Consider the following 20,512-nt stretch of genomic DNA (forward strand, 5'->3'; position numbering starts at 1 on the left):
GATGGCTGCAAGCCTCATCCTGTACAGCAGGGCTTTGGACCAAGGGCATGTGTCGTGGCCAAGCCTCTCAGCCCCAGGACACGTCCCTTCTGGACTCATCCAGTCACATCCCTTAGACACTGCCTGATCCCTCATGCTCAGATCCTGTGGGGACGGGCACTGCGGGACACGTGTGCTAGGCAGGTGGACAGGGAGGGAATCAGCTCTTTTTCAAACCTCTTTGTGATTGTTTGAGCCTCATGGATACCTTCTTGGACCCAGCTCCAAATCTATTTTCCTGTATTGAGAGCCATTCCCCCCCAAAAAAAGTGTTCCAGGGAAGACAAGACCACAGAGCTGGGCTCAAACCTCTTTGTGATTGTTTGAGCCTCATGGATACCTTCTTGGACCCAGCTCCAAATCTATTTTCCTGTATTGAGAGCCATTCCCCCCCAAAAAAAGTGTTCCAGGGAAGACAAGACCACAGAGCTGGGCTCTTTGTGAGTTCAGATCAATGACAGGAATAAGCAAAAAGCAAAAACAATGTGAGAAATGTAGGAAGCAACTCGGGCAAATGTAGGGCAAACGGGGAGGAAGAAAAGAGAAGGCGGCACCTGCTTTGTCGCTCACGTGGGCTGGCTGCAATAGCGCTCGGAGATGTCCGGAGATGCAGAAGGGAAGCAGGGAGGCAGCAGGTGGTGAAGCAGAGGAGCTGGAAGGAGAAATGGGGGTAACGCTCACTCGAGGGACGACGGTTCTCTTTCCTCCTCCAGGCAGCTCTCTCCAGTGTGAAGTTTGTGATGGGTTTGAGCAAGACTGTTCTGGCTACATGGAGACCTGTGATCCTGACCAAGATACCTGTGGTATTATCAAAAGTGAAGAGATTTTCGGTAGGTGAAAGGTACTATAAATCAGCTTGTGATGAAGAGCTCGAGGTACAGTAACTAACCTTGCCAGTGTTTCCTGTCCACTTCCCACACCTGCAGGGGAAGAGCACACAGGAGGCCCAAATATCCAGTTCACTGCCCAATGCACCTCTTTGAGCACTTGCTGGGCACCTCGGCTGTTAGCTGGGCAGGACCGTGCATCTCTGCATCCGGCAGCACCTTTGTGCTCCAGGGTCCCTGTGCTGGGCTCCTGGACGGGAACACGTTGAATGGCCAAGACTCAGCCTAACCAAGGCAGCATCGTCTGGCCAGCTACATGCCGCTCCGGGGAGGAGCCGGGTACAGAAAGATGGATGGATGGAGAGAGAGAATTACTGACCTGGGTAAAGACATGGAGAAGCTCCTGAGAGGAGATGAAGTTAGCTCTGCAGGTTTTGGGTAGGCAAAGAAATGTTGAGCTATGGCTTGAGTACTCCTAAATACATCGTGTCCCTGGTGTCTCAGACATGATGGTGCCACCTCACTTTCCCATAGGGAAACCCCCATGTCCCTCAGCATGTCCTTCAGGATGAGTCCAGGATCTCCCGACTCTGTCATGATTGGTATATAATGTGGGGCAAGGTCATGCAGCACAAGGGCAGCAAAGAAGCCAGTGCAGGGAGGAAAGTCCATTGGGAACGAGTGTGGTTCGTTAACTCTATTCTGTATCCCTCTTCATTCCAGGTGGAGTGAAGATCCCGTTGAACTGGAAGTCCTGTGTCACATCCAACGTGTGTCGCAACGGTCATTTTAGCTTTTTTTTGGAGCAGGGAATAAGACTCAGAAGGAGTATCGCCTGCTGCACCGGGGAGGCCTGTCGAACAGTATCTGTGCAGTGTATGTCTCTCACCGCCCCTCTGCCGCTCCCCACCCAGCCATCACAAGCAGCTCATGCTGGGGTCTCAGTGATAAGTCCTGCTTTGTCCTCAGCTGGCACTAGCCTTTGGGGTTTATAGTATGATAGAAAATGAGGGTTGAAGGGACCTGAGGAAGTCACATCTAGTCCAACCCCCTGCTCCAAGCAGGACCGGCCCCAACTACATCATCCCAACCATGACTTGTCTACCCAAGTATTCAAACCTCGCAGAGATTCAGATTGCACCACCTTTCTGGGTAACCTGGTCCAGTGCCTCACCACCCTCCTAGTAAGAAAGTTTTTCCTACTGTCTAACCTCAACTTCCCTTGTTGCAAGGTGAGCCCATTGCTCCTTGTCCTGCCATCTGCCCCCTCTGAGACCAGTCCAGCTCCATCCTCTTTGCAGCCCCCCTGCAGGGACCTGAAGGCTGCTATTCAATCCTTCCTCAGTCTCCTCTTCTGCAGACTAAGTCAGTCCAGTTCCCTCAGCCTCACCTCACCAGTCATGTTCCCGTGCACCCAAACCATTTTCATTGGCCTCTGCTGGACTCTATCCAATGTGTCCACATCCTTTCTATACTGGGGGGCCCACAACTGGACACAGGACTCCAGATGTGGCCTCCCTAGTGCTTCATAGAGGGGAAGGTTCACTGCCCTCCATCTGCTGGCAGCGCTCCTACCAATGCAGCCCAGGAAGCCGGTAGCCTTCTTTGCAGTAAGAGAGAGCCTGGCAGGGACAGCCCTATCGCCCAGCAAGCGGGACAGGTGACGTGTGGGGGGAGCTGTCAGTGGCAGGTCTCACTTGCCCTGCTGGAGGTGGTCCTGAGCTCCTGAGAAGCGTTGCCTTCCCTGCAGGGGACCTTGCACTGGGTAAGACCCCACGGGCCTGGGGCTGGGAGGCAAAATGCAGAGGCGTGGAGACTCCCACTGAGCAGAGAAAGATTTCAGGGCATCACACAGGAGCCCAGGGGACACTGGACCGTGCTGCTCATGCACGTCCGGAGCTACAGCTGTGCCCCTGCCAGCAAGGTGGAGAGGCTGACAGGGGAGGAGATCTCGAATGCACACATTTCCCTTCTAACCTTGTCAATCCCGACTGTGATCTGCTTGTTCCCAGTGCCACCAGTGAACACCACTCGCAATGGCTCCAGCGTGCTTCAGCATTGGATATTATGACTGTGGCAACGACACTGTATATTGTACCGGGTCTGAGACCTACTGCTTTGATTTTGCAGGGGTATTTCACGTGGGTAAGTTTTATTTATTCTGTGCTGTCATCTTTTGTTTAAGCTTATGAATCCCATTGCAAAAAATGCATCCAAGAGAAATAAAAGGAGACTACTATAAAGGAAGTAGAGCTGAGGACTATTAAATAAAAGGAAAAGGGGAACATGTCTAAGGCCATGGGTGGCAGGGACCTGGTTGAAAAAACCTCCTCATCTGACATCAGGGGTGTACTTGGTAGCTGTGTTGGTCTGAGATGAAAGGACATAGAAAAAACTAGAACTGTTGGTTCCAAAATGATACCTTTTATTAGACCAACTGGAAAATGGCAAGAAAAGGACAATATTCTTGCCATTTTCCAGTTGATCTAATAAATGGTATCATTTTGGAACCAACAGTTCTAGTTTTTTCTATGTCCTAATCTGACATGGCTTTTTTTCCAGTGTTAAAGCACCCGGAGGAAAACCATGCAGCCAGGGCCAGCTCTTGTGCTGGGTTGTCCACAGGCTGCCCCCAGCTGTGACCTCCACTCTGGGAAAGCAGATTGGTGGTTATAAGAAAGTGTGTGTGTTGATTGTAGCAGATTTGCTTCCTGCTGGAGGGGACGAGAGAGCCGGGGAAGCTGGAGATCTGAGTGTGACTCAGTTAAGATAATGAAGAAATCCACCTCCCTAATCCCAGTCCCATCGTCCGCCCCGCACCCTCCCTAGCCTTCGCACTTCATGGAAATGAAAGTCAATTCGTCCCCTCTTTAAATGACACAAACTCTCGAGATCGTGTCAGGGGAAAAGGCCAGAGAGGAGTTTACGGTGTCTTAGTGCAGGACCTGATGTGCGTCCCGGCGCTGGCGTCGGGTGTTGAATGCTGAGAGGAGGAGGGAGCGGCTGTGAGGCCTAGGAGGGGGTTGTTGCAGGGACCGCTAAGACATGCCGTGATGCTCAGTGTGTGTTTCTTCTGCCCTGCAGGGAAACTCAGTGTGAAAACCGCAATGAAAGGCTGCACCTCTGTCTCTGAGTGCAAAGTGCCACTAGATGAGATCCAGGAACTCCTAGGCTTCTATATGGTTTTCAAGAGGCTCGAATGCAAACCAGCCTCTCCTGCAGCCAGCAAAGCTTCCAGATGGACCCTGCCACACACCCTCTCTCCTCCCATCATGGCCGGGCTCATCTTGGTGAAGACGATGTCCTGATGTTCCCGAGGGCCATGAAATGCAAGGTCTGATGAGGATCCCTCTGCCTCCTCGCTTGTGTGTGACACTTCCTGCTACGGCTTCTCCCCGCAGGTGTATTTTTTCCCCCAGGCCTGGACGCAAGACATGGACATGATGTGAAAGAGGATTGAACCCACAACACATCACCCTACTGTATTCCCATTTATTAAAAACTGGGGTAGATTATTCCGAGAGAAATCATGAGTAAACATGTTCTCCTCTCTTAATCTTGATATTCTTACGTTGGTGTATGAAAGTCACTTAAGCTAGACCAGCATTGAAGAGTCATGTCCATCTTAGCATCTGGCATGTGCTTAATTTGTCAGGTTTTCTGATGTATTCTGCAGCTCTTTCTCCCAGGCTGGGGTGCAGGGACACACTGTTTAATACCGCTGTGCAGTACAAGCAGCAGGAAGAGGAGATCTTGGGACAACTCTAGTTTCTAGCTGCATAAAACAGCCTCAGAAAGACCTTTCAGTTCTGTTATGCTGTACCAGACACTGCTGGGGGCTAAAAGGGCCAGGACCAAACCCTTTGAGGTTCCTTATCAGAAAACTTAAGGAGAAGTAGGGCTGAAAAGGACCTGTAGTCCAAGCCCTGCTCGAGGCAAGATCCGCCCTGTGTGAAGCACCCCAGACAGGCAGGTGCTTGCCTAAAGGCTTCCCAGGATGCAGATCCCACAACCCCTTTCACATTATCTTTCCCAAAGCTCCACCAGGCTCATAGCCAGCACGTTCTTCCTCATCACCAGCCTCGATTTCCCTTGCTGCAATTTGAGACCATCATTCCTTGTACTATCCAAGAAGGAACAGTTTATTGCCATCCTCCTTATAACTACGCTTCAGGTATATGCAAACTATGATCAAATCCCCGCTCAATCTTTACTTCTCCAGACTAAAATGTCCCAGTTCTTCCAAGCTCTTCTCATAAGGGCTCAGCTCTGGGACTCCTTCCTTGGAGGCTCACCCCAGCCGAGCCTGTACGTTTTTGGGAAGCACTGCAAGACCTTCCTATTGGGGCAGGCATTTAGCAAGCAAAGCTAGGCCAAGGTACTGTTTACTCAATCTGGTTCATTTTGATATACTAGTGGCCCTTTAAGTTGTTCTATTCCCTTTTTTGGGGAAGGGCGGCATATGCATTGCATAAATAAGTGAACAATAAATCAAGTTTTCTAGAGACCTTGACATTTTTGTTGCTCTTTGACTCTTTCTAATCTGTCCATGTCCTTATAGATTCAGAGATTCATAGACTGTAGAGTCAGAAGGGAACACAATGGCATCAAGCCGCTTCTTAACGATCCCCAGGGTAGGAGACAGCACCACTTCCCTTGGAAGTTGGTTCCAGATCCTAGCCGCCCTGACTGTGAAGTTGTGCCTTCTAATGTCTAATCTACACCTACTCTCCAACAACTTGTGGCCATTATTCCTTGCCACCCGGGGGGGCACTTGGGGGAACAAGGTCTCTCCCAAACCCTGCTGGTCCCCACTAGTGAGTTTATAGACAGTCACAAGGTCCCCCCTCAGCCTTCTCTTGTGAAGGCTGAACAGGTTCAGGTCCTGTAGCCTCTCATTGTAGGGTCTGCCCTGCTGTCCCCAGATCATGCAGCTGGCCTCCTCTGGACCCTCTCCATGTTGTCCACATCCCTCCTGAAGTGTGGTGCCCACAACTGGACGCAGTACTCCAACTGCGGCCTGACCAGCACCGCATAGAGGGGGAGGATCACCTCCTTGGCCCTGCTCAAGATGCACCTGTGGATGCACGATAGGGTCCGGTTAGCCTTACTGACTGTGACCTCGCATTGTCAGCCCATGTTCATCTTGGAGTCAATGATGACTGCAAGATCTCTTTCTGCCTCCGTGCTCTCAAGAAGGGAGTTTCCCAACTTATAAGTGTGCTGCTGGTTACTACTGCCCACGTGCAGCACCCTGCACTTGTCAGTATTGAAACCCATCCTATTTTCATTTGCCCACCCCTGTAACCTTTCCAGGTCCTGCTGTAATCTGTTCTTCCCTACTAGCGTGCCCACCTCACCCCAAATGTTGGTATCATCAGCAAATTTAAACAGGTAGCTTTTCACCCCATTGTCTAAATCGCTGATAAAGAAATTGAACAATGCAGACCCAAGGACCGAGCCCTGGGAGACCCCACCACCCACTCCCCCCCCAGGTCGAATATGACCAGTCCACCACCACCCTCTGAGTATGAGCCTTCAGCCAATTCGCAATCCATCTGACTGTGTAGGCATCAATGCCACAATCACCTAGTTTTTTTTTATGAGAATGGGGTGAGAGTCGGTGTCAAAGGCCTTGCTGAAGTCCAGAAAGACTACATCCCCCGCGACACCTGCGTCCAAGGCTTTTGTGACCTGGGCATAGGCAATAAGGTTGGTCTGACAGGACCTGCCTCTAATGAACCTATGCTGGTTGCCCCTGAGCATCATCCCTGCTGCTGGCCCATGACAGATGTGCTCCTTGATGATCTTCTCAAAGAGTTTCCCCAGGATTGAAGTAAGACTAATGGGCCTATAGTTGACCGGGTCCTCCCTCCTCTCTTTTTTGAAGATGTGGACCACATTGGTTTTCTTCCAGTCATCTGGCACCTGGCCAGAGCACCATGAGTGCTCATAAAGCCATGCCAGGGGCCCTGCAACAACCCCTGCCAATTCCCTCAGCTCCCTGGCATGGAGAGCACCTGGACCTCCTGATCTGAGTCATTTCTGTGTATCTTGTTTTAAAATCTATATATGGTAAAAATGTAAGCTTGATATATGATTGGTGCCGGTGACAAAAAAACTGCAAATGCAGAAGTATAAAAAGAGAAAGTGTGAACATGTGCGTGTGCAAGCATGCTGTAGGAGACAGAGGCAGCTGCTGTGTTTCCTGCCTCTGGAAATTGGACCAGAAAACACCAAGGAAGATCAAGCATCCAGCAAGGAGACCGAGGTTCAGCTGACCAAAGACCAGTGCTGTGCAGCAATTATCTCGCCTGTCAGGTCGGATATGTATATATATTCTTCAAGGAAGTCTGTACACAGTCTGGGGGTTACAAATAAAGCTTTCTTGATACCGGATTGGAGGAGTTGCTGTGTGGGACCCCAAGGTGCCGCAATAAAGAAGTGGTGGAAGTCACACTTTCCAGGGTCAAGGATGCGCAGTGTCTCTCTCTACTGTCTCTGCATTGGGATCCCAGCCGGGACACAGGGACGCTGCCAGGGCTGTGCCTGCACCAGTGGTGTTGGGGCCAAATGAAGCAAGGATCATGGTCCAGGCCCCCTTCATGTCCCAAACAGGAGCACCTGGCTCACGACTGGTGGGAGATGCCTGCCCGGAGCAGCAGAACCCTTGGTCCGGGGTGCTGTTATGCAGGACATGGGCCGACCGGCCCCAGAGGGGATCCAGGGGACCTGGGTTTTTTTCTGCCTTGAGTGAAGGGGTCTCCTCTGCCCTTTACAGGCAGGTTCAGGGCTCCGTGGCAGGCCGGGAGCAGGAGGAGTGACTTGCACGGGAGGAAGAGCTCACGACCGGCTGCATCTTATCAGGAAACTTGTGGAACAAAGCCCCAGAGACTTGCAGGGAAGTGGGGACTTCCCAGTGCCAGTTGGCATGATGCACGATCATTTTTTTCTCACTTCCTCAAAACAGCACTTGCGGTGTCCTCTGAGAGCAGCCGTTTTGGGCAGAGTTGTTCTGCATCCACCAAGAAGTCAAGAGACCTGTGTGCAGTGCCTCCGGCTCTCTCCTCCGCACCATGAAAGCACCCGTCATCCTCTACGTCCTCTTGGCTTTCCTAGACCAAGGTGAGTCTCCTGGCACCGAGGCTGCATGACAGGGGAGAGGACTAGCCCTGGGACGGCTCCAAAAGTTCGCCGGGAGGGGAGTGCGGGTGCCGAGACAGGGATGCGACCAGGAAGGTGGGTGGGAGGAGAAGGCAGCTGGAGTTTCCCACTGAAAGGTTATATCTGCAAGGGGTGACTCTGGTCCCCTGCCCAGGATGGAGCTAGTGAAGCGCTGGGCTGCTGCGAGGAGAAGCAGGGAGTCCTCCCATCCCGGGCCCTCGCACCCAGAGCAGCTGGCGAGAGGCCCTGACCCTTTTGTGCCGCGCTGAGCCCAGCAGTGGCGGCGCCTGTTCCCACTCCCTGCAGCAGTCAGGGCCGTGCCTCCCTTTGCCTTTCTACCCCGGCTGCTCCTCAGATCAGGGCACAGGCACGATCCCAGGCACCAACCCGCGGCGGTGTGGGGAGATCTCAGCAGCCGGAAGGAATTTGCTTTCCAGATCTCCTCAAAGTAGCAAAGATGTTTTCATGCCCAGCTTCCCAGCTGCAGATATAGGAAGACCCTGGTACACACAGATAAGACTTTTATGCCCAAATTCCTATCTCCAGAAATACATAGATTTATAGATGTTGGGGTCAGAAGGGACCTCAACAGATCATCTAGTCCAACTACCTGCCTTGGCAGAAAAGAGGGCTGGGGTCAGATGATCCCAGCCAGACATCTATCCAGCCTTGTCTTAAAGGCCCCCAAAATAGGGGAGAGCACCTACACACAGATAAGACTTTTATGCCCAAATTCCTATCTCCAGAAATACATAGATTTATAGATGTTGGGGTCAGAAGGGACCTCAACAGATCATCTAGTCCAACTACCTGCCTTGGCAGAAAAGAGGGCTGGGGTCAGATGATCCCAGCCAGACATCTATCCAGCCTTGTCTTAAAGGCCCCCAAAATAGGGGAGAGCACCACCTCCCTTAGATGCCTATTCCAAATTTTGGGCACCCTTACCATGAAGTAAGGAAGAATAGGAAGACCCTGGCACACATTGCCCACAGGAGGGTGATGGTGGGGGCAGCGATCTGGTGCCTGGGCACCAAGGGGCCAGATGATGCAAGGCAATGCCCACAGCATCTCATTCTCCTGTTCTCCCTTCTTCATGCCCCTTCCCTGGAAACAGCCCCTCACCCCAGCTTCCCTCGCCCCAGCTGTTGCACCCGTCCCCCATGCCCGATCGCCACCCTGACTCCAGCCCCCATCCAGCTCCTGCCCCTCCAGCCCCTTCTCAGCCCCTTCACTCAGGACGGTCTGGGATGTGCCACGTACTGCAGGACGGGTCCTGATGGCTGCAAGCCTCATCCTGTACAGCAGGGCTTTGGACCAAGGGCGTGCGTCGTGGCCAAGCCTCTCAGCCCCAGGACACGTGCCTTCTGGGCTTGGACACTGCCTAATTCCTCATGTTCAGATCCTGTGGGGACGGGCACTGGGGGACAGGTGTGCTAGGCAGGTGGACAGGGAGGGAATCGGCTCTTTTTGGCCTCTCTTTGTGTCCGTTTGAGCCTCATCTACCTTTTTGGACCCAGCTCCAAATCCATTTCCCTGTATTTACAGCAATGCCTGAACAAAAAAGTGCTCCAGAGAAGACAAGACCACAGAGCTGGGCTCTTTGTGAGTTCAGATCAATGACAGAATAAGGAAATAGCAAATAAAATGTGAAAAATGTAGGAAGCAACTGAGGCAAATGTAGGGGTAAAAGGGGAAGAAGAAAAGAGAAGGCAGCACCTGCTTTGTCGCTCACGTGGGCTGGCTGCAAGAGCGCTCGGAGATGTCCGGAGATGCAGAAGGGAAGCAGGGAGGCAGCAGGTGGTGAAGCAGAGGAGCTGGAAGGAGAAATGGGGGTAACGCTCACTCGAGGGATGATGGTTCTCTTTCCTCCTCCAGGCAGCTCTCTCCAGTGTGAAGTTTGCGATGGGTTTGAGCAAGACTGTTCTGGCCCCATGCAGACCTGTGATCCTGACCAAGATACCTGCGGTATTATCAAAGGTGAAGAGATATACGGTAGGTGATAGGTAATATAAATCATGTGATGAAGAGCTCGAGGTGCAGTTACTAACCCTGCCAGTGTTTCCTGCCCCATTCTCACACCTGCAGGGGAAGAGCACACAGGAGGCCCAAATATCCAGTTCACTGCCCAATGCACCTATTTGAGCACTTTGCTCAACACCTCTGCTGTTAGCTGGGCAGGAGCGTGCATCTCTGCATCCAGCAGCACCTTTGTGCTCCAGGGTCCCTGCACTGCGAACCTGGACGAGAACACGTTGAATGGCCAAGACTCAGCCTAACTAAGCCAGCATCGTCTGGCCAGCTACATGCCGCTCTGGGGAGGAGCTGGGTACAGAAAGATGGATGGACAGAGAGAGACAATTACTGAACTTGCTGAAGACATGGACAGGCTCCTGAGAGGAGATTAACTGAGCATTGCTTGCCTACAGCAGACAAATAAATGTTGAGCTGGGGCTTGAGTGCTCCTAAATACATCATGTCCCTGGTGTCTCAGACATGATGGTGCCACCTCACTTTCCCATAGGGAAACCCCCGTGTCTCTCAACACGTCCTTCAGGACGAGTCCAGGATCTCCCAACCCTGTCATGATTGGTATATAATGTGGGGCAAGGTCGTGCCATACCAGGGCAGCAAAGAAGCCAGTGCAGGGAGGAAAGTCCATCGGTAACGAGTGTGGTTCGGTAACTCTGTGCCGTGTTCCTCTTTGTTCCAGACGGAGTGAAGATGCTGTTTAACTGGAAGTCCTGTGTCACATCCAACGTGTGTCACTACCGTAATTCTGGCATATATTCCAGGAATTCATTCAGACTCAGAAGGAGTATCGCCTGCTGCACCGGGGAGGCCTGTCGAACAGTATCTGTGCAATGTATGTCTAACCCGCTCCTCTGCCACTCCCCATCCAGCCATCACAAGCAGCTCATGCTGGGGTCACAGTGATAAGTCCTGCTTCACTCTGAGTTGGCACCAGTCTGGGGGGTTTATAGTATGATAGAAAATGAGGGCTGGAAGGGACTGAGGAAGCCACATCTAGTGCAACCCCTTGCTCCAAGCAGGACCAGCCCCAACTGCATCATCCCAGCCAAGGCTTTGTCTACCCAGGACTTCAAAACTCCCAGGGATTCAGATTGCACCACCTTTCTGGGTAACCTCAGTTACCCAGAAAGGTAACTCTCAGTGCCTCACCACCCTTCTAGTAAGGAAGTTTTTCCTAGTGTTTAACCTCAACTTCCCTTGTTGCAAGGTGAGCCCTGTTTAACCTCAATTTCCCTTGTTGCAAGGTGAGCCCATTGCTCCTTGTCCTGCCATCTGCCCCCTCTGAGACCAGCCCAGCTCCATCCTCTTTGCAGCCCCCCTGCAGGGAGGTGAAGGCTGCTATTCAATCCCCCTCGGTCTTCTTTTTTAAATCAGTCCAGTTCCCTCAGCCTTTCCTCACCTGTCCTGTCCCCCAACCCACCAACCCCGCAACCATTTACATTGCCCTCCACTGGACTCTCTCCAATGTGTCCACATCCTTTCTGTAGTGGGGGCCACAGCTGGACACAGGACACCACATGTGGCCTCCCCAGTGCTGAATAGAGGGGAAGGATCACTGCCCTCCATCTGCTGGCAACGCTCCTACCAATGCAGCCCAGGATGCCAGTAGCCTTCTCGGCAGCAAGAGCACAGTTAGCTCAGAGCCTGGCAGGGACAGCCCTATTGCCCAGCAAGCAGGACAGGTTTGTGTTGGGGGAGCTGTCAGTGGCAGGTCTCACTTGCCCTGCTGGAGGTGGTGCTGAGCTCCTGGGGGGCACGTGCTACTCATGCACGTCCGGAGCTACAGCTGTGCCCCTGCCCGTAAGGTTGAGAGGCTGACAGGGGAGAAGATCTCGAATGCACACATTTCCCTTCTAACCTTGTCAAACCCGACTGTGATCTGATTGTTCCCAGTGCCACCAGTGAACACCACTCCCAATGGCTTGCAGTGTCCAGCATGCTTCAGCCTTGGATCTTATGACTGTGGCAACGACACTGTGTATTGTACCGGGGCTGAGTCCTACTGCTTTGATTTCGAAGGGTCACTTAGCAAAGGTAAGTTTTATTCACTCTGTGCTGTCATTTTGTGTTTGATCTTACAAACTCCATTGCAAGAAATGCATGCAAGAGAAAGAAAAGGAGGCAAATGTAATGGAAGTAGAGCTGAGGACTACTGAATAAAAGGGAAGGGGAACACGTCTAAGACCACGGGTGGCAGGGACCTGGCTGAAAAAGCCTCCTCATCTGTCATGGGTTTTTTCCAGTGTTAAAGCACCCGGAGGAAAACCATGCAGCCAGGGCCAGCTCTTGTGCTGGGTTGTCCACAGGCTGCCCCCAGCTGTGACCTCCACTCTGGGAAAGCAGATTAGTGGTTATAAGAAAGTAGGTGGGCACAGACAGCACGCACACAGCCCTTTCTTTCAGCAATCGCAGTCCCCACAACCAGTCCCAGCTTCCCAGGGGGCAACTGCCTCCAGGAGCCATTCCCTGTACAGAGAGCAAAGCAAACTGTCTTGCTGCTTGGAAGAAACCCCCAGAGTCTCAGCCACAAAACTCTCAACAGCCGGCATTTCATCAGACACGGATCAGCCTTTTCAGTCTCTGAAAGAGAACTCGCAAGGTTACCGGTACCAACATAATGAAGCGACCGGACTGAATAAAACCCGTGTCTGGATTTCAGTGCATGGCTATTTGCATCATCTCTATGATGTGATCATCTTGCAGCTGTATTGCTGGCCCGAGATTGCCAGATTAGACAACTCCTCGGGGTAAGGCACAAGCAGAGGGATTCCCTGGGGAGGTAAAAGTCACAAAGTTTCTTGTCCTCTGTTAGTCTTCGGAAAGTAGACAGTAAACAAGAAAATGATGCAATCTACCTACCTAATCCCAGCAACATCATCAGCCCCGCACCCTCCCTAGCCGTCGCATATCACGTAAATCAAAGTGAATTCATCCGCTCTTGAAATGACAGAAACTCTCGAGATCGTGTCAGGGGAAAAGACCAGAGAGGAGTTTACGGTGTCTTAGTGCAGGACCTGATGTGCGTCCCGGCGCTGGCGTCGGGTGTTGAATGCTGAGAGGAGGAGGGAGCGGCTGTGAGGCCTAGGAGGGGGTTGTTGCAGGGACCGGTAAGACATGCCGTGATGCTCAGTGTGTGTGTCTTGTGCCCTGCAGGGGAAGTCAGTGTGAAAGCCGCAGTAAAAGGCTGCACCTCTCTGTCTGAGTGCAAAATGTCACATGATGAGAAACAGGAACTCCTACGCATCTCCGTGGTTTTCAACAGGTTTGAATGCAAACCGGCCTCTCCTGCAGCCAGCAAGGCTTCTGGATGGACCCCGCCACACACCCTCTCTCTTCCCATCATGGTCGGGCTCATCTTGGTGAAGACAATGTCCTGATGTTCCCGAGGGCCAAGAAATGCAGGGTCGGATGTGGATGCCTCTGCCTCCTCGCTTGTGTGTGACACTTCCTGCTATGGCTTCTCTCTGCGGGTGGTTTTTTGCCCCCAGGCCTGGACGCAAGACATGGCCATGATGTGAAAGAGGATTGACACACAACGCATCACCCTGCTGTATTCCCATTTATTAGAAGCTGGGGTAAAGTTATTCCGGAAGAAATCACAAATAAAACTTTTCTCCTCTCTTAATCTTGATATTCTTACGTTGGTGTATGGTCATTTAAGCTAGACCAGCATTAATGAGTCACGTCCAGCTTAACGTCTGGCATGTGTTTAATTTGTCAGGTTTTCTGATGTATTCTGCAGCTCTTTCTCCCAGGCTGGGGTGCAGGGACACACTGTTTAATACCGCTGTGCAGTACAAGCAGCAGGAAGAGGAGATCTTGGGACAACTCTAGTTTCTAGCTGCATAAAACAGCCTCAGAAAGACCCTTTCAGTTCTGTTATGCTTTACCAGACACTGCTGGGGGCTAAAAGGGCCAGGACCAAACCCTTTGAGTTTTCTCATCAAGAAACTTAAGGAGAAGTAGGGCTGGAAAGGACCTGTAGTCCAAGCCCTGCTCGAGGCAGGATCAGCCCTGTGTGAAGCACCCCAGACAGGCAGGTGCTTGCCGAATCTGCTCCTAAAGACTTCCCAGGATGCAGATCCCACCACCCCTGTAGCATTATCTTTCCCAAAGCTCTACCGGGCTCATAGCCAGCACGTTCTTCCTCATCGCCAGCCTCGATTTCCCTTGCTGCAATTTGAGACCATCATTCCTTGTACTATCCAAGAAGGAACAGTTTATTGCCATCCTCCTTATAACTACGCTTCAGGTATTTGCAAACTATTATCAAATCCCCGCTCAATCTTTACTTCTCCAGACTAAAATGTCCCAGTTCTTCCAAGCTCTTCTCATAAGGGCTCAGCTCTGGGACTCCTTCCTCAGAGGCTCACCACAGTCGAGCCCGGACATCTTTCAGATGCACTGCAAGACCTTCCTATTGGGGCAGGCATTTAGCAAGCAAAGCTAAGCCAAGGTAGAGTTTACTAAATCTGGTTCATCTGGATATACTAGTGGCCCATTAAGTTGTTCTGTTCTCTTACACAGCCTTTTTTTTGGGAAGGGCTGCATATAAATTGCATAAATAAATGAATAATAAATAAATCAAGTTTCCTCAAGCTCTTGACATTTTTGTTGCTCTTTGTTTGACTCTTTCTAATTTGTCCATGTCTTTCTTGAAGTATGGCCACGAAACTCCAGGTGAAGTCCAGGTGGACTTTCCTAAATCGCGGTGAGACGAAGGGATTTTTGCGGGCCGCTTATGGCACGTGGAGCCAATTTCACAATGTTTTCAGGTCCCCTCAGTGTCAATTGGCCGAGGGGCTCTGACAGCTCTGCCCCTCATCACTGATTGGCCAAGAGGCCAGTCACTCATATCCAGACCCCAGCATTGCCACTGCTTTGTATCTGGTTTCTTGAAAGATGGCACCGAAGCCCTTATGCTTTGCTGACTGGCACCTTCGATGAGTCCTCCTCACTAGCTCTGCCTCATGTCGCTCTCTCTCAAACCACGTGCGCTATAGCTACAGGGATTGCTGGGCTTTATTTCTATTCTGGTAAGCCTTGGGAGGGGTGGGCAGGAGAGGGGTGCAATTGCAATCTCACAGGAAATACCATTTTTTGTGGTTTCCACAAAAATCACAAAAATGTAATTGAAGTAGGTCACTACTCACCAGGGCTGAATAGAGCAGAAGAATCACTTTCCTTGATTTGAGATCAGTGCTCCTATTAATACAGACCACTAGGCTATTATTATAGATACATATGTACAACCAGAGCGTGCCATTGGCTCATATTCACCTTACTGTCCACTACAACCCCCAGGTCCTTCTCTGCAGTACTGCAGCCTAGCCAGTCTTTTCTCAATTTGTATTTGTGCATGTGGTTGTTCTGTCCTAAGGGCAGGGTTTTGCATTTGTTCTTATTGATTTTCATTTGATTCATTTCAGATCATTTTTCCAATCTATCAAAGTCCTTCTGAATTATATCCTGCAGGGTGTCTGCAAGTCCACCTATCCCGGTCTCATCTGCAAAACTGCTACACGTACACTCAGTCCCATCATCCAAAACATTAATGATCATAAACAATACCGGATCCAGGGCAGACCCCTGGGGAGCCCCACTTTATACCTCCTCCCAACCAGACATCGAGCCATTGATGACAACTCATTGGGCATGTGATTTAGCCAGTTGTATATCTGCATTTCTGTGCTTTCAACTAGTCTGTAATGTCTTGAGCTTACTAATGAGAATGTCATGGGAGACTATGTCAAAGTCTTGCTAAAATGAAGCTATATAACATCAAATTAAATGACATCAGGTCAAACTTCATTGCAGAACAACAAGGAAGTTTTTTTTTTTGCCTCCCTACCTACCATCTGACACCTTCAGGGAAGGAATTCTACCTGATCAACACATCAAAGAGCTACTCAACACAGCTCACAAAGACACTGTCAGGGCCCCAGAGGGACGGCCTTCCATCTTCTGCTCCTCTGTTCAAAAATTAAGTTTATTTCTGACCTATGGGGACTTTTACCATCTTGTACCATCTACACATTTCCCAGAGCCTGACAAAAGGACTTTGATTCTCTAAAGCTTGCAGAAAGGGACAATTTTCTTGCCATTTTCCAGTTGGTCTAATAAAAGGTATCATTTTGGAACCAAGAGTTCTAGATTTTTGTATGTCATTAGGTCAAGCTGCCACTTGGAAAAAAATGACCTTCAAGGTTTGAAAGCAAAGAAAACTTTATTGGGAACAATAGGGGGATGGCGCTGAATGAACTTAATTAACCAGTACCAATAATTAATGAATCAATGTTATTAGGTAAATGGTCCCAGGTATCTTGCAATCAGGCCTTATGGTACAGGTGATATCTTTTATTAAACCAGCTAGATTTTTACAATAAAACTTCTTTAATTGCAAGCTTTCAGGCACAAACACCCTTCGTCAGGCATTAGGAGAAAAGATAGTAAAAATTCTCCTGGATAGAAGGTGCTGTAAAATCTCCTGCTTGGAACAGTTCATTTTATATGCAAGATAGGTTCAGAGAAAAGTTGGAATAGTCTGGTTTATTATTTTTATTTTATTGTCATTTTATTATTTCATTGTCCTTAAAGTCCAAACACATCTGTATTTCATATCAAATTTCTCCATCTGTCTCCCAACTGACATGGAAATGAAGCCTGGCATCCCTTCGCTCATCAACAGAGACTGGTGGAGGCCTCCCTCCTCTCCAGGACTTATATCCGTCTGCAGCACTCAGCTGCTCTTCCCCTTCAGATGCCAACAGGGAACTCCGCACTTTCCAGGGCATCAGGCCCCAGCTCTTACGTTGTGATGCCACCCAAACCTGCCCTTGTCTTCTGCTGCCTCACTCCATGCTGGCCATGTGGACAGCTAGAAGGGGGACACACAGTGATGGCTCTCAGATAGAAATAGCCAGTCCTTTGCACACTGTGTACTATTGGTGTTTAAAATGATAATAAGGGAATATATGGTAGATCCTTCCATCTATTTCAATTTGTAACCTGAATGCTGTCCTCATTACACCACTGCATTACCAAGGCACAGGAAGAGGAATGCCATATTCCCCAAGGCAGCCTCTGGTTTGGGCTGCTTCACATCATGGTGCAAAGCTTTCGACTGCCAGCCTGCAATGAATTCATGGCATAATAATAACAACCTGAGGTCATGTGGGAAGGAAAGAATGCATAACCACCTGCGTGTTGTCTTGCAGTACCTGCAAGGCAAAGGAAAGCCTGCCTCTATGTCCCTGTGCATGGGGATGCTTCCTGGTGGGATGGGTTGGAGGCCAAAATGGGAGAAAGAGGCTTGGAAGAAGTGGGAAAGCTGCCTGGAGTTGGGGGTGCTTAGCAAAGTGGCCAGGCTGGTGGGTGGGTAGGAGAGGCCTGGGTTAAGGGGAGGCTGTGTGGTTGCTGGGGTGGGCATGAAGGGCGTACCTGGCTGGAGGTGCAGAGGGCACTTGGTGCAGGGTGGCTGAGCTGGGGGCAGTGGGACCGAGACTGGGGACTGGCAGGACTATGGGCCAAGGCCCAGCCAGGTGTAAGACATCCTCCTGAGCAACACAGCAAGGACCCTTTTGTAGATGTAAGACTGAAGGTGGAAGCAGGGATATAACCTGCTCAGGACAAAACCTGCACCCACTGAAAGGATGTCTGCTCAAGCGACTGCCCCCCCATCCCACACCACCTCCCTGAACCTGCCCCCCAAACTGGACTTTCTCCCTGTGGTCGCAAGTAGACACGATGCCTTGGGAGGCAGCATCCGGCACAGGAAGAGCCAAGACCTTGGCAAGCCATTTTTATTCCAGAGCAGAAAGCAGCAGAGTCCCACTCTCCCCAGCTCACAGCAGAGCACAACGGCTCGTGGACACCCAACAGACGTTGAGATCTGCCCTGCAAGCTGAGGACCTGGTGCTGCCCCAGACAGGCCTCTCTCCCCCAACGTACAGTGCCCCTCTGTCACAGCCAGCACAGGGGAGGGGGCAGGTGAGCTGCATGGATCAAGTGGGAGAAAAGGGAGAGAGGAGGAATTGCCAGGATTTGGGGGTGACCATGGGCCTGATGACATTAATGTAAGGCAAGAAACAATTCCCTGGAGACACTAGGTGAATCATTCACAGCCCCTACACCACTGCAATGGGGGTGTTGCAGAGGGATCTCCACTGCCCCAAAGGATGTTTTCTCTGCACAAATCATTGCCCCTCTGCTCCCTTTTTCCAGATGGGATCTCACCCTGGAGCCAGTGCAACCTACAGGAACCCAATATTTGGAAGACAAAGCCCCTACAGGAAGTCACACTTTCCAGGGTCAAGGATGCACAGAGTCATTCTCTACTGTCTCTGCATTGGGATCCCAGCCAGGATGCAGGGATGCTGCCAGGGCTGTGCCTGCACCAGTGGCATTGGGGCCAAATCAAGCAAGAATCATGGTCCAATCCCCCAGAACCACCTGGCCCACAACCGGTGCGAGATGCCTAATGCAATCTCATCGCCCCATTAACAGAGGTGCTGGAGAATCCTCAGGAGACTCAGTCTTTCCTCCCTAGGCTGCACAGGAGATGCACCCTGCTCCTGGTGATCCTGTAGGTTGGTTCCCTGGACTAAGACCCCATTCCCAAGCCTCCCTCCTCGGTCTTCATCCATCCAACACCCAGCCAGACAGACACACACCCCAACTTCCCATCCCCTCCGGTCTGTCACCGTCTCACAGACCCTGCACCCACTGCCCACAATTATACCCACAGCAAACTCCACCCCTCCACACACACAGACCCATAGGTGCAGATCCCTTCTTTCTGATTGCTCCCACACTCCTGTCAATCACTTGAGTGTCCAATGAATTGGCCGGCGACAGTGCCAGTCATACATCAGTCATCCTGATAACCAATCAGCTATCAAACCACCTCAGAAGGGGAGCAGCATCCCATTGCTACAATGTGCACCACTGCAGGGTCTTTACTGAGCTTGCTCCACTCAGTGAAATAAGTCGCAACACCTTTGGAGTCAAGAGTTCACTAAGTCCAGAAATTTCCCTCCTGACTCCTAGTCAAAGCAAGTGTTGCCTCCACTAGCAGGTGTTCGATCCCCAATACCACTGGGGGAGTCAAGGCCAAAAACGGGCTGGCACATAGAGTCATAGATTCATAGATATTAGGGTCAGAAGGGACCTCAATGGATCATCGAATCTGACCCCCTGCCCCAGGCAGGAAAAGTGCTGGGGTCAGATGACCGCAGCCAGGTGCTTGTCCTGTCTCCTCTTGAAGACCCCCAGGGTATGGGTGAGCACCACTGCCCTTGGAGCCCGTTCCAGATTCTGGCAGCCCTCACCATGAAGAAGTTCTTCCTACTGTCCAACCTAAATCTGAGTTTATAGGCAGCCACAAGATATCCCCTCAGCCTTCTCTTGCGGAGGCTGAAAAGGTCCAGGTCCCTCAGCCTTTCCTCATAGGGCCTTCCCTGCAGGCCTATAACCATACGAGTGGCCTCCTCTGGACCTTCTCGAGGTAGTCCACTTCCTTCTTGAACTGCGGCACCCAGAATTGGGCACAGTACTCCAACTGCAGCCTGACCAGCGCCTGCAGCCTGCAGCCTGACCAGAGAGGGGAAGCATCACCTTCCTGGACCAATTCGTGATGCACCGACTAATGCATGACGAAGTGCAGTTAGTCCTGCTAATTGCTTGATCACATTGACAACTCATATTTGTCTTGGAGTCAACAATGACTCAGAGATCCCTTTCCACTGCTGCGCTGCTGAGAAGGTCACCCCCCAGCCTATCGGTGTGCTGGTGATTCCCTCCCCCTGGGTGCTGCACCTTGCATTTGTTCTTGTTGAACTGCATCCTGTTGTTCTCTGCCCACTTCTCAAACCTCTCCAGGTCCGCCTGCATTCAGTTTCTTCCCATCAATGTATCTTCTTCACCCCATAGTTTAGTGTCATCTACAAATTTGGACAGAGTGCTTTCCACGCCCTCATCCAGGTTGCTGATGAAGATGTTGAACAGCACCAGCCCAAGGACTAAGCCCTGTGGGACCCAACTGCCCACATCTTTCCAGGTTGATACCGATGCAACTACCACCACTCTCTGGGTACAACCCTTAAGCCAATGTGCCACCCACATGGCTGTGTAACTGTCTATGGCACAGCCATTCAAGTTGTTTATAGGAATCGGCTGGGATACCATGTCGAAGGCCTTCTTAGAGTCCAAGTACATGACATCTACCTCGACTCCTGCATCTAAGCATTTAGTGACCTGGTCATAGAAAGAAACACGGTTAGTCAGGCACGATCGACCCGCTATGAACCCGTGCTGGTTGCTCTTCAGCATTATAGTACCTGCTGGACTCCTACAAATGTGATCCTTGATATTTTTTTTATGGACATGGAACGAATGAGCACTGGGCTGCTCCAAGGAGAAGCCCAGAGTCCTCCCAGCCCTGTCCTTAGGCT

At 51.0% G+C, this 20,512-nt stretch overlaps 2 protein-coding genes across 3 annotated transcripts in view; both read left to right on the forward strand.

Annotated features, from left to right (window-relative positions):
- The window catches only part of LOC112548615 (phospholipase A2 inhibitor subunit gamma A-like), a 4,570-nt gene extending 2,709 nt beyond the window's left edge, over window positions 1-1,861 (forward strand). The window contains exons 2-3 of the mRNA XM_025194861.1: window positions 753-869; window positions 1,590-1,861. Of these exons, the coding sequence (XP_025050646.1) occupies window positions 753-869; window positions 1,590-1,861 (389 nt within the window). The remainder of the gene's footprint in view (window positions 1-752; window positions 870-1,589) is intronic.
- A 5,980-nt stretch (window positions 1,862-7,841) lies between these two features.
- On the forward strand, window positions 7,842-14,583 carry LOC102377786 (phospholipase A2 inhibitor subunit gamma B-like). 2 transcript variants are annotated; one of them, XM_014527147.2, is made up of 5 exons: window positions 7,842-7,991; window positions 9,906-10,022; window positions 10,741-10,893; window positions 11,955-12,095; window positions 13,324-14,583. In XM_014527147.2, exons 1-5 carry the CDS (start codon window positions 7,943-7,945, stop codon window positions 13,422-13,424), a joined length of 561 nt encoding a protein of 186 aa, XP_014382633.1. In that variant the 5' UTR covers window positions 7,842-7,942; the 3' UTR covers window positions 13,425-14,583. The 2 variants fall into 2 exon arrangements, with proteins under 2 accessions (XP_014382633.1, XP_006038423.1); XM_006038361.3 differs by having other exon boundaries at window positions 13,215-14,581.
- Window positions 14,584-20,512: the final 5,929 nt, after the last annotated feature.

Source organism: Alligator sinensis, unplaced genomic scaffold (assembly GCF_000455745.1).
Source record: "Alligator sinensis unplaced genomic scaffold, ASM45574v1 scaffold1225_1, whole genome shotgun sequence".
NCBI lineage: Eukaryota > Metazoa > Chordata > Crocodylia > Alligatoridae > Alligator > Alligator sinensis.